General features: G+C 42.5%; 2 protein-coding genes across 4 annotated transcripts in view; one reads left to right on the top strand and one right to left on the bottom strand.

Annotated features, from left to right (window-relative positions):
- Positions 1–397: 397 nt before the first annotated feature.
- Positions 398–6,797, bottom strand: HNRNPA1 (heterogeneous nuclear ribonucleoprotein A1). Of its 3 annotated transcripts, XR_012518450.1 has the most exons (12): positions 6,681–6,797; positions 6,005–6,121; positions 5,569–5,715; positions 5,220–5,430; positions 5,018–5,110; positions 4,843–4,935; positions 4,630–4,704; positions 4,269–4,424; positions 3,542–3,697; positions 3,199–3,258; positions 760–831; positions 398–544 (listed from the first exon to the last, which is right to left on the bottom strand). XR_012518450.1 is itself a non-coding variant. In XM_074402712.1 (11 exons), the coding sequence occupies exons 1-10, from the start codon at positions 6,693–6,695 to the stop codon at positions 3,203–3,205; spliced, it is 1,119 nt and encodes a 372-aa protein (XP_074258813.1). In that variant the 5' UTR covers positions 6,696–6,796; the 3' UTR covers positions 2,378–2,966; positions 3,199–3,202. The 3 variants fall into 3 exon arrangements, 2 of the variants coding, with proteins under 2 accessions (XP_074258813.1, XP_074258814.1); XM_074402712.1 differs by lacking the exons at positions 398–544; positions 760–831 and adding an exon at positions 2,378–2,966 and having other exon boundaries at positions 6,681–6,796; XM_074402713.1 differs by lacking the exons at positions 398–544; positions 760–831; positions 4,269–4,424 and adding an exon at positions 2,378–2,966 and having other exon boundaries at positions 6,681–6,794.
- Positions 6,798–7,346: 549 nt separating this feature from the next.
- CBX5 (chromobox 5) overlaps positions 7,347–15,351 on the top strand; it is a 51,345-nt gene continuing 43,340 nt past the window's right edge. The window contains exon 1 of the mRNA XM_003939259.3: positions 7,347–7,477. The gene's annotated coding sequence lies outside the window, so the exon portion shown is untranslated. The remainder of the gene's footprint in view (positions 7,478–15,351) is intronic.

Here is a 15,351-nt window from a genome sequence, read left to right as displayed (position 1 = left end):
CAAGCCTGTAATCCCAGCACTTTGGGAGGCCGAGGCGGGTGGATCACAAGGTCAAGAGATCGAGACCATCTTGGTCAACATGGTGAAACCCCGTCTCTACTAAAAATACAAAAAAAATAGCTGGGCATGGTGGTGCGTGCCTGTAATCCCAGCTACTCAGGAGGCTGAGGCAGGAGAATTGCCTGAACCCAGGAGGCGGAGGTTGCGGTGAGCCGAGATCGCGCCATTGCACTCCAGCCTGGGTAACAAGAGCGAAACTCCGTCTCAAAAAAAAAAAAAAAAATAAAAATAAATAAATATAGCAATTCACATTAAAACCAAGCATATACAACCGAATCGTCTCTAACCTGAATTTTAACATGTCATTTACCATACATATCATGGAGGACAAAACAAGCAGACTTAAGTTAAATAGTTTATTTAAAAAAAAAAAAAAAAAACCCATTTACAAAATGGAATTTGAGCTGCAGAACAACTCATGTTAACTGCATGGCAGTGATACTGACGTACAGTGGCTCAGATAAAGGTCTTCACAAGGACGTTCCTGCAAAAGGCAAAAGAAGTTATGAAGTATTTACATAAGCGGAGGTGAATGACTACACAGTAACTACTAGGAATACCTGGTTGTGCTAGTAACTATTTTTGCAATTGGAAGAGATTATGAAATATTTTGGTTTGAGGCACAGCTTTTCATTCTCCCTTTTTACTATTGGGAAGGCAGGGCATTCTTCTGCTGACCACGAATTGGTGAAAACTTACCTTTCTGCCATGAACTTGGACAGATGAGTTTCTGTTTTTAAGAGCTGATAAGACTAGTAGCAGACTCCTCCCCTAGAAAAGTAAACAACCTTTAGAACTAGCTCTAAGACCAAGTCCCAGCTCAAGCTAAACCCCCCATACCTCCCATTAATAGCCCACCCATCCTCCCACCATTTGGGGAAGAGTCTATTACTTTGAGCCATTATTTTAAGGAAATGGGTCAAAGGAAGATAAATAAAAGGGCAAAAATTTATATTCACAGTAGAAATAATGTGCTCACTTCCTTCAACTGGGAGCCACTAATGGTAGGGTGTGAATTTAAGACAATTCATCTCCAGAAAAACCTAGTTCAGCTTAACTGGACTAGTTTTGGCTCAATATATTAAGGAAAATTAACAGAAAACTGGACTTTAAGTAACTATATGGATGTAAGTAAAATCTGTTCTTACCTACCAGCATAGCAATAAAACCTTTCCTCCTGGTTCTGACTGCTAGTCCTAAGAGTCAGGTGTGCCTTACTCTCGTCTGCCTCCTTCCTTGCGATGATCACTGAAATTTCACTCCCTCCTAGCTTTCATGGAGCGTGCCGTGGCCTGCCCCTGGCTTATCTGTACTCCACATACCACAAGTGTCTACTCTCAGCTGTAGAGTGTCTGAGCTCGGAGCCATTCGCGCTATACTTGCTAGCAGTTCCTAGTAGCTGAACATCTCTCCTGGATCTTTAAAGGCATTGTCACGAATCCTGAGGTATCTGCAAACTCCCTCAATAGTTAGGGTTCCACCTGCTATTGCAAACTCAGCCAGTATCACGGAACTATCACCCATGCTTTCCCACCCACCACCACCTCCCACCCACCTCCCTCCACCCTCCTCCCCAAAATTTCCAACACACCCATGGGATGGAATATACAGTCCTATTGATAAACAAATCTCTATGCTACTAGATACAATAGCACTGAAATTTGAGAGCACTGAAGGCTCAAAATAATCTATGTACAAATAACACATTATTGGATATTAACTGTTAAGGTTGAGAAATCATTTTCTATACAATTAACATTTTAGGAAGGTTGTGTCATCTTGTGCCATATAAAGGGAAACTGCAGTTAACATTAAATTATGTAGGAATATTTAGTTTCTGTTGCTATGGCTTTAATCTTCAAATTAGCATAGTTGACTTACAAAACCTCTGAAGGCCCACCCAACCAGAACCCAGTCAAACTGCAGTTTTCCTTTAATGTAAGCCTATCTTTATGTTCATTGAAATGATTTCTGATATTGGTCATTTTAAAAAGGCCTCCCAAACACTTCAAATCTGGATTTACGGAGCGGCATTAGCCAGCAGCTAGTTTCTATTCCCTGGCAGAGCTTTGAACTTGAATTACGATAGAGGCATTCAACATTATCAGGGGCAGTGGGTAGGGAAAAGTCCAAATCTCTGCCAGTCCCAAATCCATACAGTTGTCATTTCATTCAAGAGAATTAAATCGTTTATTGATTACACATGATAATGGATGATACACAAGCTTCATTCCCATCTATAATTTTTATCTGGTACCATTATTCAATTTAGATATATTGCATAGGATGTGCCAACAATCATCTTTATAACCAATAATTCCATGATTTTGCTTGGGTAATCCCTTTTAATCGTGAACTTCAGGTCACAACAGTAACTATTAGTTCAACTACACCAAGGTTTCTGAAGACAATGGCTTCTCCACCCAAGCAGGTTGTATATAAATTCCAAATAGAAGCTGGCATCACCCTGAAGGAATTCTAACTTCACACTGTTGGGGAAATTTACCAAGATGGCTTCAGAGTAGACTAACTTTACACAGCACATTAAAAAAAAAGACATTTATTCAGCGTCACGATCAGACTATTACATTTAGCAATCAACAGCATGGATGCAAAAAAAAAAAAGAAAAAAAGATAAAGAAAAAGAAAAAAATCTACATTAAAACCCTTTGTTGGAATGCTTTACACTTTCCACAGAACAGAAACTAAAATAACCTGTTATACAATTAGTCACAAATACAGTCCTCGAGTTTTTTGCCCATACACATGAGTATTTGTCTAAATCATGTCTTCTTTGTAGCAGCTAGGCCCTGCCACCACTGTGCTTGGCTGAGTTCACAAATCTGTTGTAACCTGTAGCTTCCCTGTCACTTCTCTGGCTCTCCTCTCCTGCTAAGCTTTGTTTCCTGTTGAACAATATGGAATAAAGTTGTTAATCTAAACATATTAAGACTCAAGGCTACAATCCAATATCAAGTTTGTTTCCCACAAATTTTGCTGATCTGAATATTAACTTTATATCCACAATTTACTGCAATTATAATGTTAACTATGTTGCACTGCTCAGCTACATTAGGGTTATTGGGTTCATCAGCAATTTAAAAAATTATGTTAACACACAAAAAGGTGCTTACTTACCTAATTAAAATCTTCTGCCACTGCCATAGCTACTGCTGCTACTGGAACCGCCATAGCCACCTAAGGAGTGCAATTTTTCTTTTAAGTTTCAAAGTGCTAACAGTAATGTTTTCATTCACTGTAAATAAATTCGAGTGTTTTGACAATTTAAAAATGGCCCCTGCTACAAGAGAGGCAGTAAAGGTGCCGTGATTTTTCTAATGTCATCAAATTATCACTTTCTGAAGGTTGGAAACTGTCAAATCTATTACTGCACAGACACCAGTTAAAGGGCTTCCTTCCCAGCAGTAGCTACAGATAGACAATTCGTTTGATATTATCCCAAATTACATAGATACCATACCTTGGTTTCGTGGTTTGGCAAAGTATTGGCCGCCACCACCATAGGGGCCAGAGCTTCTGCCTCCAAAGTTTCCTCCCTTCATGGGTCCAAAATTTGAAGACTGATTGTTGTAACTGCCAAAATCATTGTAGCTTCCACCACCTCCAAAATTGCCTCCTAGGAATGGGAAAGAGGGCCTTTGTCTGTTACTTGAGGATGATGCTAGTTTCCAATTCTGTTTAGCGGTCGGAATAAAAATAAATTTGGGTTATCTGCCTTTCTTCCTCCCAAACTATGGTGACTCCATCTTTACATTTCATTCTCTGGGAAAGGCATTCAGTTGAATAATCCAGTAATAAGAAAACTAGCCCAACTCTCCATGACATAAAAAGACATTTCCACAGTGGCACAAGCACACCCTCCAGCCTTGAAGGCCCTCATGGAGATCTAGGGCCACAGGCAATCAGAAGTTTCTTGGATACATCAACTAAGCGCCTAAGGTCCCAAAGCAGTTAAGATACTAAATCCTTCTATGACACTAATCTAACTCAAAGACACCATTATCCACTTAACTCTACTAATTGGGAGTGAGGCGGCCCCAGCTTAAAGCTAGGAGGAGGTAGCATAGCAAGCCCGTTTTTAATATACCATGCAGTGTTATTACACAATGCTTCAACAGCACCAGAACCCAAGCTCTAAAAGGCTAATCTAGCTGTCACACCAAGTACTTGGATCACTGGATACCTACCACTACCACCGCCAAAGCCGCCTCCGCCTCCGTTGTTATAGCTGTCATAGCTGCCACTCCCGCCATAGCCACTGCCCTGGTTTCCATAACCCTGTCCACCACTTCCATAGCCTCTGCTTCCTCCAGAGTAACCAGGGCCGCCTCCTCCATAACCACCTACAAGAATACAATTCTTCTCAATAAGACAAAAGTATTTGACAATGAAAACGTGTGCAAGTGTAATGGCTGAAGGCCTGCTCACAGCATGCGTGTTATGGGAAAAGTTGCGCTTTGTCATGCACTAGAATTTTAGTCTCTACTAACCTATTCTAAAGATACACGTTGCCAGGAATTTTTATCTACTTATTCCTAAAAAACTTACCATCATTACCAAATCCGTTATAGCCATCCCCACTGCCACCATATCCACCACCACCACGGCTGCCACCAAAGCCACCTGGAAGAAAACAAAGGTTCAAGTTTTAAGCATGATCTGCACATCAAGTGACATTTCTGGATGCACTTCCCGTACTGTAAAATCTGCATAGCAAAGATGGTAAGAAGTAAGAACTACATGTAAATAAACCATACATACCACGACCACTGAAGTTTCCTCCACGACCAAAGTTGTCATTCCCACCGAAACCACCTCCACGACCACCACCAAAGTTTCCAGAACCACTTCGACCTAAAAAGATAATAAGCGCTAAATTAGTCACACTGAAGGTAAACAAAAGCTGCCTTTAAGGTTTAATGAAGCATAAGCATACCTCTTTGGCTGGATGAAGCACTAGCCATCTCTTGCTTTGACAGAGCTTTCCTAACTTCACAGTTGTGTCCATTCACAGTATGGTATTTCTGAACTAAAAAAGAAAAAAGAAAAAAAATGAAAATAGATACAACATGGTCTCAGGGTCTAGAATGCCACATAGATTGTGGAACCCTTACTAAATACCACTATTTGATACTTACTGACAATCTTATCCACGGAGTCATGGTCATCAAAGGTTACAAAGGCAAAGCCCCTTTTCTTGCCACTGCCTCTGTCAGTCATGATTTCAATCACTTCAATTTTTCCATACTGTTCAAAATAATCTCTTAGGTGATGTTCTTCAGTGTCTTCTTTAATGCCACCAACGAATATTTTTTTCACAGTTAAGTGGGCACCTGGTCTTTGAGAATCCTAATAGGAGGGAAACCACACGTTTGGATTCGCAAAACCTACACCCAAATAAAAATTTAGGTAGAAAACTCCTGAATCCAAATCCACTAGCAGGACATCGCCAAATGAGTTGAAGGGAAGGGTAAAAAAACCACTCACTTCTCTTGAGACAGCTCTCTTTGGTTCCACAACTCTTCCATCCACTTTGTGTGGCCTTGCATTCATGGCTGCATCCACCTCCTCCACAGTTGCATACGTGACGAACCCAAAGCCCCTGGAGCGCTTGGTGTTTGGATCTCTCATTACCTGACAACAGTGTTAATTCATGTAACAAAGTCTGACCCCAAAAGTTTTTGTCATTTTAACTCTGAATAGGGGAAGAGGAGACTATACCAGTCCTTTATAAAAAACCCCTCCAGTTTCCCACTATCCTAGGTTTAAGAAATAACCCTTAAAAATCAAACAGAACTTTCCTTTGTCAACAAAGCTTTAACTATGATGCTACTAACAACCTTCATAAGCATTTAGAGAGAACTGCACCAAGATAAACCAAGGAAATCCACTATTTTACTGTTTGTTCCCTTCCAATTCTTACCACACAGTCTGTGAGCGTTCCCCATTGCTCAAAATGGCTCCTCAGGCTCTCATCGGTTGTTTCAAAGCTCAACCCTCCAATGAAGAGCTTCCTCAGCTGCTCCGGCTCTTTAGGAGACTAGAGTGGGGGGAAGCGGGAAATGTTAAATGAGCTGCAACACCAAACAATTTCCATCGAAGAAAAGAAAAACAGGACAACTGTGTACGTAGCACTTATCGTTAGTTCAGATTGCAACAAGCCATGTGCTTCTCCCTAACAGGGGAGAAGGGATGTTGGGGGTTGGGAGTGCTGGGAAATCCAAAGCGCATGCGTCCCTAGTCGCCTTCCGACGCACGCGCAACAAAGGCTTAGGCGGGAGGGGTGCATCGCCAAAATTGGACTAATCGCTCTTTTAAAAACTAGCTCACCAAAGCAAGGTTTAGGAAAGATAAAGATTTATGTGCCTAAGAATTTTGCTAAGACTACCGAGTCCTGCATAATAACTCATGATTGGCGCGAGCGGCCTCATGGCGATCAACAGGACAAAATGGCGACTTGAACTTTGGGAGGGGTAGGCCGTGGTAGCGACCGAAAGAACTGTAGAATGGGCTGGTGCAAGGAACGAAACCAAGCCCCATCTTACCAATTCACGAAAGGAAGAGGAAGAAATTCAAGTTGGAAAGAGCGCCTAACTCACCTCTGACTTAGACATGATCGCAGGGAGAAGAGAGACTTTAACGATGCTTCTTCGGCGGCGTCCACGGGCAGAAAGGAGCAAGCTGACGAACGTATCTGCCAGCTACCTTCGGCCTTTCTTTTTAACCCCGCCTCCACCCTTTCGGCATTGGTACACTCCGCCCTTGGATAGTTCTGATTGGATATGTGAAATCGCTTCCCCCTACTATTGGCCTGTGGTGCCACACTGCTGTGTAACGTCATCCTTTTGGGCGTTCTACGCCGTCTCCACCCCTTGGAGTTGATTGGTTCCCGAGTAATATTATTCTTAACCAGTCTGATTGGCCAGCCGATCAATCATTCATATTTGAATCTACCTTGGGTGTTTTACGCTTTTTTAATCTTCCTCGCGCAAATATTACGCTTGGCAAAGCATGATTAACACATGTGTTAGAAAAGCAGTTAGCCAGCAGGTCAAAATTTTGACTGCTTGTTGAGCGCACGTGTAGTAAAATGGCGAGTTTTGCGCAGGCGCGTTAAGAACTTCCAGCTGCCTCTGGGAACACGTGAAATGGCGGGCAGGGCTAGGCAGTGACCCTACAGCGCCTGCGTATTGGCGGGAGTTGGTTCCAGCTTTGCGCTTGCGTGGTGGGCGGAGAAAGGGTCCGTCCGCGGATTGGTTGCGCAGGCGCAGAGAAGGATCCGTTTTGGCGGGCGGTTGGCGTTGCGCAGAAGGTGGCGGCGGTGGTGGCTTGCGTTGCGGCCTCACCATACAGGAACAGGGCAGACGTTAGCGTGAGTGATCACTCTCAGTCCCGGGTAAGTGGCAGACAGTCTTCTCTACCCATAATAGGTCTTGAACTGACTCCATTTGGGCCCGTTATTGTGTGAAATGAATGGACCGCGGGGTGGGGGATAGTGAAGGGGCAGCGGTGGGTCGGGCCAACCAATAGAAGAACAGGGGGCGGGATTTTTAATCCCTGTAGGTTCTTTGGAGCGGTGCAGGCAAGACTTTGACTGGCTTGCGTATAGGCCAATTGGGTCTGCCTTGAGCTGCCGACTGATGGGCCCTTGGGCCATCGGAATGTGGGAGACGGGTTTCCCCTCCTGAGCTGCGTCTCACTGAGCCAGTGAGCGCGAGGCGCGCGGTAGGTTGGGCTTCTGCAGGAGGCAGCGGTTTGACTCCAATGGGGAATGCGGGAGTCGGGCGGTTAAACTGATGGACCGAATCTGGAGCCAGTAGACGGACAGCCTAAGGAAAGTGCTCGGACCAGTCGTCCAATCGGCTCTCCAAAAGAGGGAGGTCTTCAATTTGGGGCTGTGAGAAAGGGGAGTCGGTGCTTGTAATGGCGTGTGAGGGTGAATGTCTTATCCACAATGACTTCTCTAACGAAGCCTTTAGGCCTCAGTCCCATAAACCTCCTTGAAAGCGTAAGTTTGCTCCTGTCTGCCTCGATTTGGCATTTTTTCCCCCCACCTCCTAACCACTTGAGGTTTGGAGAACAGGGGAGGGTTTTGTTGTTGTTGTTAAATAATACTTTGAGAAGTCGCTTCTTTAGGAAGACTGTTAAAATGTTAGAACGAATAGGAAAAATCTCAATATACTGTCATGGAAAGGCGTTCGAGAAATATTTCCTTCCTAATAGTGCAGATTTCTGAACAAATATGTTGTAGGTCCATAAAAAAGTTTCGGAAAGCTACACACTAAAGTGCCAATGCTAGGGACACAGTAGGATCGAGGCAAGTTGGATCTTTAACGTTTAAAACTTTGCAGAGTTAATGATTTGTGATTAAAATTAAATAAAAAATGAAGTCAGTTGTTTTGTGTTTCTAGTCATAATCACATACTTAACCACCCCTTTTCCGTTTTATGCAATCCATGTGCCCAGTGCTTTTATTTTAGTCTCTTTCTCCCGGGAACTTTCCCGCTCATATGTTTCCCCTTTCTTTACACCATTAAAGATATCCTAAAGCCCCTCTTTTTGCTGTTCCTTTGAGAATATCTGGCTTCGAAATAAAAAGGAAACTGCCTAAAGAAGGTAATATTTAGGGTTCTAGGGAAAAGAAGACTCATCCATCACCTGGATTATTCCTTGCCTTTTTATTAGATTTCCTTCCAAGTGTATTTTGCATGCAGTCTATCTCCTTTTGGTAATACCCACCTTGCTTATTCCAGGATCTTTTGGAGAAATAAATAAATTTTCATAACATTGGCTGTATCAGAGTCTTACTGTTTTATTCACTGATTTATTCAGGATCAAGGGAAAATACTTAAATGCTGAAAATCAGCTACCTATGAAGTACACTTATGATTAGAGACCTTTCTGACTTTACCAAAGACAAACAATTTTAGTGAAGTTTATGAACACTGGAGAGATTTCCATGTTCTCTGGCACTAGCAAAATGACATATTTATAATTTATATCTGGCTTTAAACCTATTTGTAGGTATGCTAGTAATGGAGTTACTGAGCTGAGAACTAACTAAAGTGATACAGGTTAAGGGTATCTGTCCTGGATTATTTAGGTTTGAAAGTAATACAACCTTGACTTACAGCAAGGTTTCTCAGTCTTAGCACAGTTGATATTTTGAGGCAGACAGTTATTTGTTGAGGAGGTTCAGGGTGTCCTGTGCATAGTGAAATATTTAGCAGCATCCCTGGCCTCTACCCACTGTATTCTAGTAGCATCGCCCCTCTCGCCACATCCCCATTTGTGACGATCAGAATGTCTCCAGACATTGCCAAATGTCCGGGGAGGTAGGGGTGAGGGTAAAATCTCCCTCAGTTGAAAACCATTGATCTAACATACTGGAGTATGCTGGGCATAGTTTCGTGTTCCTGTACTTCCAGCTACTCTGGAAGCTGACGCTGAGGCAGGAGGCCTGAGCTCAGGAAGTCAAGGCTGCAGTGTGAGACGATTATGCCTGTGAATAGCCGCTACACTCCAGTCTGGGCAGTACAGCAACATCCTATTGCTAAAACATAAAAATAAAATGCTAAAGTTTATTATCTTTTCAAAATCCATTATTTTAGCAATTGGAAAGTAGGTAAAGGGGGAGAAGATGGTTGAAGTGTTTTTTGTTTTTTTTTTTTTTTTGAGACGGAGTTTCGCTCTTGTTACCCAGGCTGGAGTGCAATGGCGCGATCTCGGCTCACCGCAACCTCCGCCTCCTGGGTTCAGGCAATTCTCCTTCCTCAGCTTCCTGGGTAGCTGGGATTACAGGCACGCGCCACCATGCGCAGCTAATTTTTTGCAATTTTAGTAGAGACAGGGTTTCACCATGTTGACCAGGATGGTCTCGAGCTCTTGACCTCGTGATCCACCCACCTCGGCCTCCCAAAGTGCTGGGATTACAGGCTTGAGCCACCGCGCCCGGCCTTGAAGTTTTTTTTTTTTGCTTTTTTTTTAAGACCAAGTTTTGCTCTTGTTGCCCAGGCTGCAGTGCAATGTCATGATCTCAGCTCACTGCAAACTCCACCTCACAGGTTCAAGTGATTCTCCTGCCTCAGCCTCCCGAGTAGCTGGGATTACAGGCATGCACTACCACACCTGGCTAATTTTGTATTTTTAATAGAGATGGGGTTTCTCCATGTTGGTCAGGCTGGTTTCAAACTCCTGACCTCAGGTGGTCCCCTCAACTCAGCCTCCCAAAGTTCTGGGATTATAGATATGAACCACCACGCCCTGTGGATGGTTGAAGTGTTTAGGGAGTGGCCTTTGGTAAATGGATGACTAAATCCTGATGTACTAAATCTCCTTAGTACATAGAATTGATAAAAGGAAAATTTCTTTAAAATTTTTACCACTTCTTGGCATATCTCCAGTGGCTCACGTCTGTAATCCTGCCACTTTGGGAGGCTGAGGTGGGTGGATCATTTGAGGCCAGGAGTTTGAGACCAGCCTGGCCAAATGCTGAAACCTATCTCTACTAAAAATGTACAAATTAGGCTTGGTGGTGAGTGCCTGTGATCCCAGCTACTCGGGAGGCTGAGGCAGGAGAATGGCTTGAACCTGGGAGGCAGAGGTTGCAGTGAGCCGAGATGGTGCCACTGCATTCCAGCCTGGGTGACAGAGTGAGACCTTGTCTTAAAAAAAATAAAAGTTTTTACCACTTCTTGCAACTTAAACATACGATTGATTGTATCTTGTGCTGCTTTGGCTTCCTAAAATAATGGCAAATGTGTTTTTTAAGAAGGTAGACTTTGCCTCACGTGCTGCTTTTTCCCTTGATTCTAGCCTCTTTCCTGGTATTCTGTTGGATCCATGTCCCAAGACTTTTTGACCTCAATAAGAAATATATTTTACACTAACCCTATATACATATTGAACCAGATTTCACTAAACGAACATGCAGAGTACTCTGATATTTTCTTGTCTGCATTGTGCTATTTCATTGTCTCAAGAAAGGAGATCAATTTACACTGAACTGATTTCACAGCTGTTTATAGACCCGAGGTTTTGGGGGGATAAAAATACTTCTGATCTGAACAATAGGTCACCAAATCATGCCACCTTTGATTACTCTCTGAGTCAGTTCCTTCCATCTCCAGCCCCAGCCTCTTGTAGATGGTCTTTGACTTGTGATATTTCTTTTTTTTTTTTTTTTTTTTTTTTTTTTTTTTTTTTTTTTGAGACGGAGTTTCGCTCTTGTTACCCAGGCTGGAGTGCAATGGCGCGATCTCGGCTCACCGCAACCTCCGCCTCCTGGGTTCAGGCAGTTCTCCTGCCTCAGCCTCCTGAGTAGCTGGGATTACAGGCACGCGCCACCACGCCCAGCTAATTTTTTGTATTTTTAGTAGAGACGGGTTTCGCCATGTTGACCAGGATGGTCTCGATCTCTTGACCTCGTGATCCACCCGCCTCGGCCTCCCAAAGTGCTGGGATTACAGGCTTGAGCCACCGCGCCCGGCCTTGACTTGTGATATTTCAACTTAAGATTGTTCACCTTTACAATGACGTAGAAAGCAATTTCCATTCAGTAGAAACTGTACTTCAAGTATCCACATCACTATTCTGTTTTTCACTTTTGGTACAGTAATAAACCAATTACATGAGATATTCAACACTTTATTGTAAAATAGGCTTTGTGTTAGGTGATTCTGTTCAACTGTAGGTTAATGTAAGTATTCTGAACACATTTAAGGTAGGCTAGGCTAAACTATGATGTTTAGTAGATTAGGTGTAGGAAATGGATTTTCTATTTTTAATATTTTCAGCCTACAATGGTTTTGGACATAACCCCATCATAAATCAAGGAGTATCTATGTAAACAGATTAAGCAGTAACCATTTATTTGGTGTTTTTACTCCTGTGTTTTACTTTGAAAGATTATAGGAGCTAAACTGAGACTTTCTAAGTTTACTGTGGTATGCAAGTAAAAATTGCTTGTTTTATTGTGAAGTCTCTCAATGCTTAAAGAGGGAAAACAATAAAAATATTGTGAAGAAGTCCCTCCCAACATGATAGTGTTTTGTTTTGTTTTGTTTTGTTTGTTTTGAGATGGAGTTTCTTTCCCTCTTGTTGCCCAGCCTGGAGTGCAATGGTGTGCATGATCTCAGCTCACCACAACCTCCACTTCCTGAGTTCAAGCAATTCTCCTGCCTCAGCCTACCAAGTAGCTGGGATTACAGGCAGGCACCACCATGCCTGGCTAATTTTATATTTTTGGTAGTGATGGGGTTTCCCCATGTTGGTAAGGCTGGTCTCAAACTCCTGACCTCAAGTGATCTGCCTGCCTCGGCCTCCCAGAGTGCTGGGCGTGAGCCACTGTGCCCAGCCTCCAATGTGATAGTTAATAGATACGATGGAATTTTCTCTGGTGGGGAAATTTTGGTGTGGAATTTTTCGTTGAAATTCTAGGACTATCACACTGGAAATCCTAACTTCCAATGTGATACATGTTGGGCCTTCAATTATAAAAGTGATAGCGCTTGTGCTCAGAACTTAGAGACATACGTATTATTGTAACCAAATCTAAAAGGGGTGTTTACTAAAGGGGAAATATATATTCACTAGTCTCTCTCAAAACTAGTAAGTGGAAAGCTTCTATTTGGGTAGTAGCTAAGGAGGATGATAGTTGGGGAAAGAAAGAGTGAAAGAGCAAGCATACATTTGAAGCAGATGGATTTGTATATGGCTAAGGAAATTCTGGAGATTGTCAGAGACCTTAACTATAGTCTGGAAAAGAGAAAGGTTTGGTACCAGGGTACAACGATTTTCGAGGAAGACCAAGTCTTTTTTTGCTTCTGTTGAGGTCTTTTATGTAACCACATGGCATGATTTCTATCTTACTGGTATAGCCTATTTAATTAATATCTCTCCTGGTTAAGCCTTTCTAGCCTTTATTTTGTCCTTTTACTTAGATTATTTTTATTTCCATTCACATTACATGAAACTGGGCCTAAAGCTGTGTTATGGATATTGATTGTAAAAGTTATACATTACAATGCGAGATACCACTTGACTCAGTATGGCTGTTAACATATCTGTTGTTTGTGAACTTGGACTCTGGGCAATCCTCTTTTTCTCCTGACATAAACTTTTATTTTTCTTCCTTGCTTATAGAGAATGATTTTAACTGATCATTGTACTAATAGGAAGGAGTCCAGGTCATCCTGAGAAGAGTTCGCTTGTCCAGAGTCCAAGATGCAGATTTGTTGGATTTCTGTAAGCCACTTGAAGCCACATATTCATTTCTGATGACAGCTTTACACTTGTGCTGGAAGAACACCCACAGTGACAACTGCTGCCTATGTTTAGTCTGTCCAGGAGCTCTACCAACTAGCATGTTTGCAAAAAAACCTACACTGTTCTTGTTAGCAGCTATGTAAATATTAGATCTTTCTGAGTTTGTCTTCTCAGATCTGCCAGTTTCTTTTGGGTAAATTGTATCCTGCAGTTGCCTCAATTTACCCTTTGAAATGAGGGATTAAAGGTTTTAGACATCCTTTGGGTTACTTGAAGCACAATTCTTTTGGGTCAGTAATGTTTATATATGTCCACTTTATGATTTTTAAACTTTTATTTCCCCTGTGTATTAGTTTCCTGTGGCTGCTATAACAAATTACCACAGACTTGGTGGTTTAAAACAAGAGGAATTTATTCTTCTCACAATTCTGGAGCCCGGAAGTCTGCAATCAAGATATTGAGCCCCCTCTGGGGGCTCTAGGAGAGAGAGAGACCGTTCTTTGCCTCTTCTAGCTTCTGATGGTGGTCAGCAGTCCTTGGCATATCTGTCTGCTCTGTTTTCACATTGTCTTCTCTTTTGAGTATTTGTCTCAGAACTCTCCCTCTGCCTCTGTATTATAAGGATACATATTATTGCAATTAAGATCCACTTGGATGAACCAGGATACATTTGTCTCATATCTTTTAATTCAACCTGACAGCAGATTTAAAATATATTCCTAAAGTGGCAGGACCCTGGAAAAAATATGTAGATTCATCTCCCTTTTTTTGGGTGGGTGGGGGGCAGAATCTTACTTCTTGCCCAGGCTGGAGTGTATTGGTGAGGTCTTGGCTCACTGCAACCTCTGCCTCTTAGGTTCAAGCTTATTCTCCTGCCTCAGCCTCCTGAGTAGCTGGGATTACAGGCGCTTGCCACCATGCCCAGCTAAGTTTTATATTTTTAGTAGAGATGGAATTTCACCATTTTGGCCAGGCTGGTCTCGAACTCCTGACCTCAGGTGATCCACCCGCCTCAGCTTCCCAAAACCCCAAAACCCTGGGATTATAGGCATGAGTCCCAGTGCCAGGCCAGATTCATCTTTTTTTTGAGACGGCGTTTTACTCTGGTTACCCAGGCTGGAGTGCAATGGTGCTATCTCAGCTCACAGCAACCTCCACCTCCTGGGTTCAGGCAATTCTCCTGCCTCAGCCTCCTGAGTAGTTGGGATTACAGGCACACACCACTATGCCCAGCTACTCTTTTGTATTTTTAGTAGAGACGGGGTTTCACCATGTTGACCAGGATGGTCTCGCTCTCTTGACCTCGTGATCTACCTGCCTCGGGCTCCCAAAGTGCTGGGATTACAGTTGTGAGCCACCACACCTAGCCCAGATTTCATCTTTTAATCACATCTTTTAATCACATCTTTTAATCACATCTTTTGTTATATAAGGTAACATTTACAGGTTCGAGGGATTAAGATGTGAATCTCTTTGGGGGAAGGCCACCATTCAGACCATTACACATTGGTTTCCTAACCTCTACCCAAATAGATGTGACCTAATTCAGAAAAGAAAAGGTTATTTTTAAAGAAAGAGAGGCAAGTGAAAAATAAAAGGCTCAGAAACCTGGGTTCTTGTCCTGCGTCTGCTCTTATCTAGTGGTGTAGCCATGGGTGAACCATTTGCCCTTATAGGGAAGGAGTTGGATAAGTCATAGTTAACAAGCCTTCTAGACGTAAGACTTTATGAACTGACTCTGAAGTCATCTTGGAGTTTGTTTTTTAAGTCAATAATTTTAAATGTGAATCAAACATTACAGATTCTAACATTGAGTGTAGTCCTGTTCTTGCCTAGGACTTGAAGGATGGAAGACTGAGCTCTTGGCTGTCAACTCCTTGAGGTATTAACACAGGATAACTGACCTGCATTTGTTAGCTGTGTGCTTAAACCTTTTTGAAGAAAAGATTTTCTTTTCTCTTTTTTTTCACTAGCTACAGAACCTTGATTTAGTCCAAGAAGAAA

The sequence above is a fragment of the Saimiri boliviensis genome, chromosome 7 (assembly GCF_048565385.1).
Source record: "Saimiri boliviensis isolate mSaiBol1 chromosome 7, mSaiBol1.pri, whole genome shotgun sequence".
Lineage (NCBI taxonomy): Eukaryota > Metazoa > Chordata > Mammalia > Primates > Cebidae > Saimiri > Saimiri boliviensis.
Note: the sequence above shows the minus strand (reverse complement) of the source record. Positions and strands in the feature narration are given on the sequence as shown.

What these genes read in the sequence shown, in the direction of transcription:
- HNRNPA1 (XM_074402712.1), bottom strand. An exon ending in AGGAAACTTCAGTGGTCGTG is followed by an intron (nt 4,705 to 4,842) that starts GTATGTATGGTT and finishes GTTTTCTTCCAG; the next exon opens with GTGGCTTTGGTGGCAGCCGT. An exon ending in TAACGGATTTGGTAATGATG is followed by an intron (nt 4,425 to 4,629) that starts GTAAGTTTTTTA and finishes GTATTCTTGTAG; the next exon opens with GTGGTTATGGAGGAGGCGGC.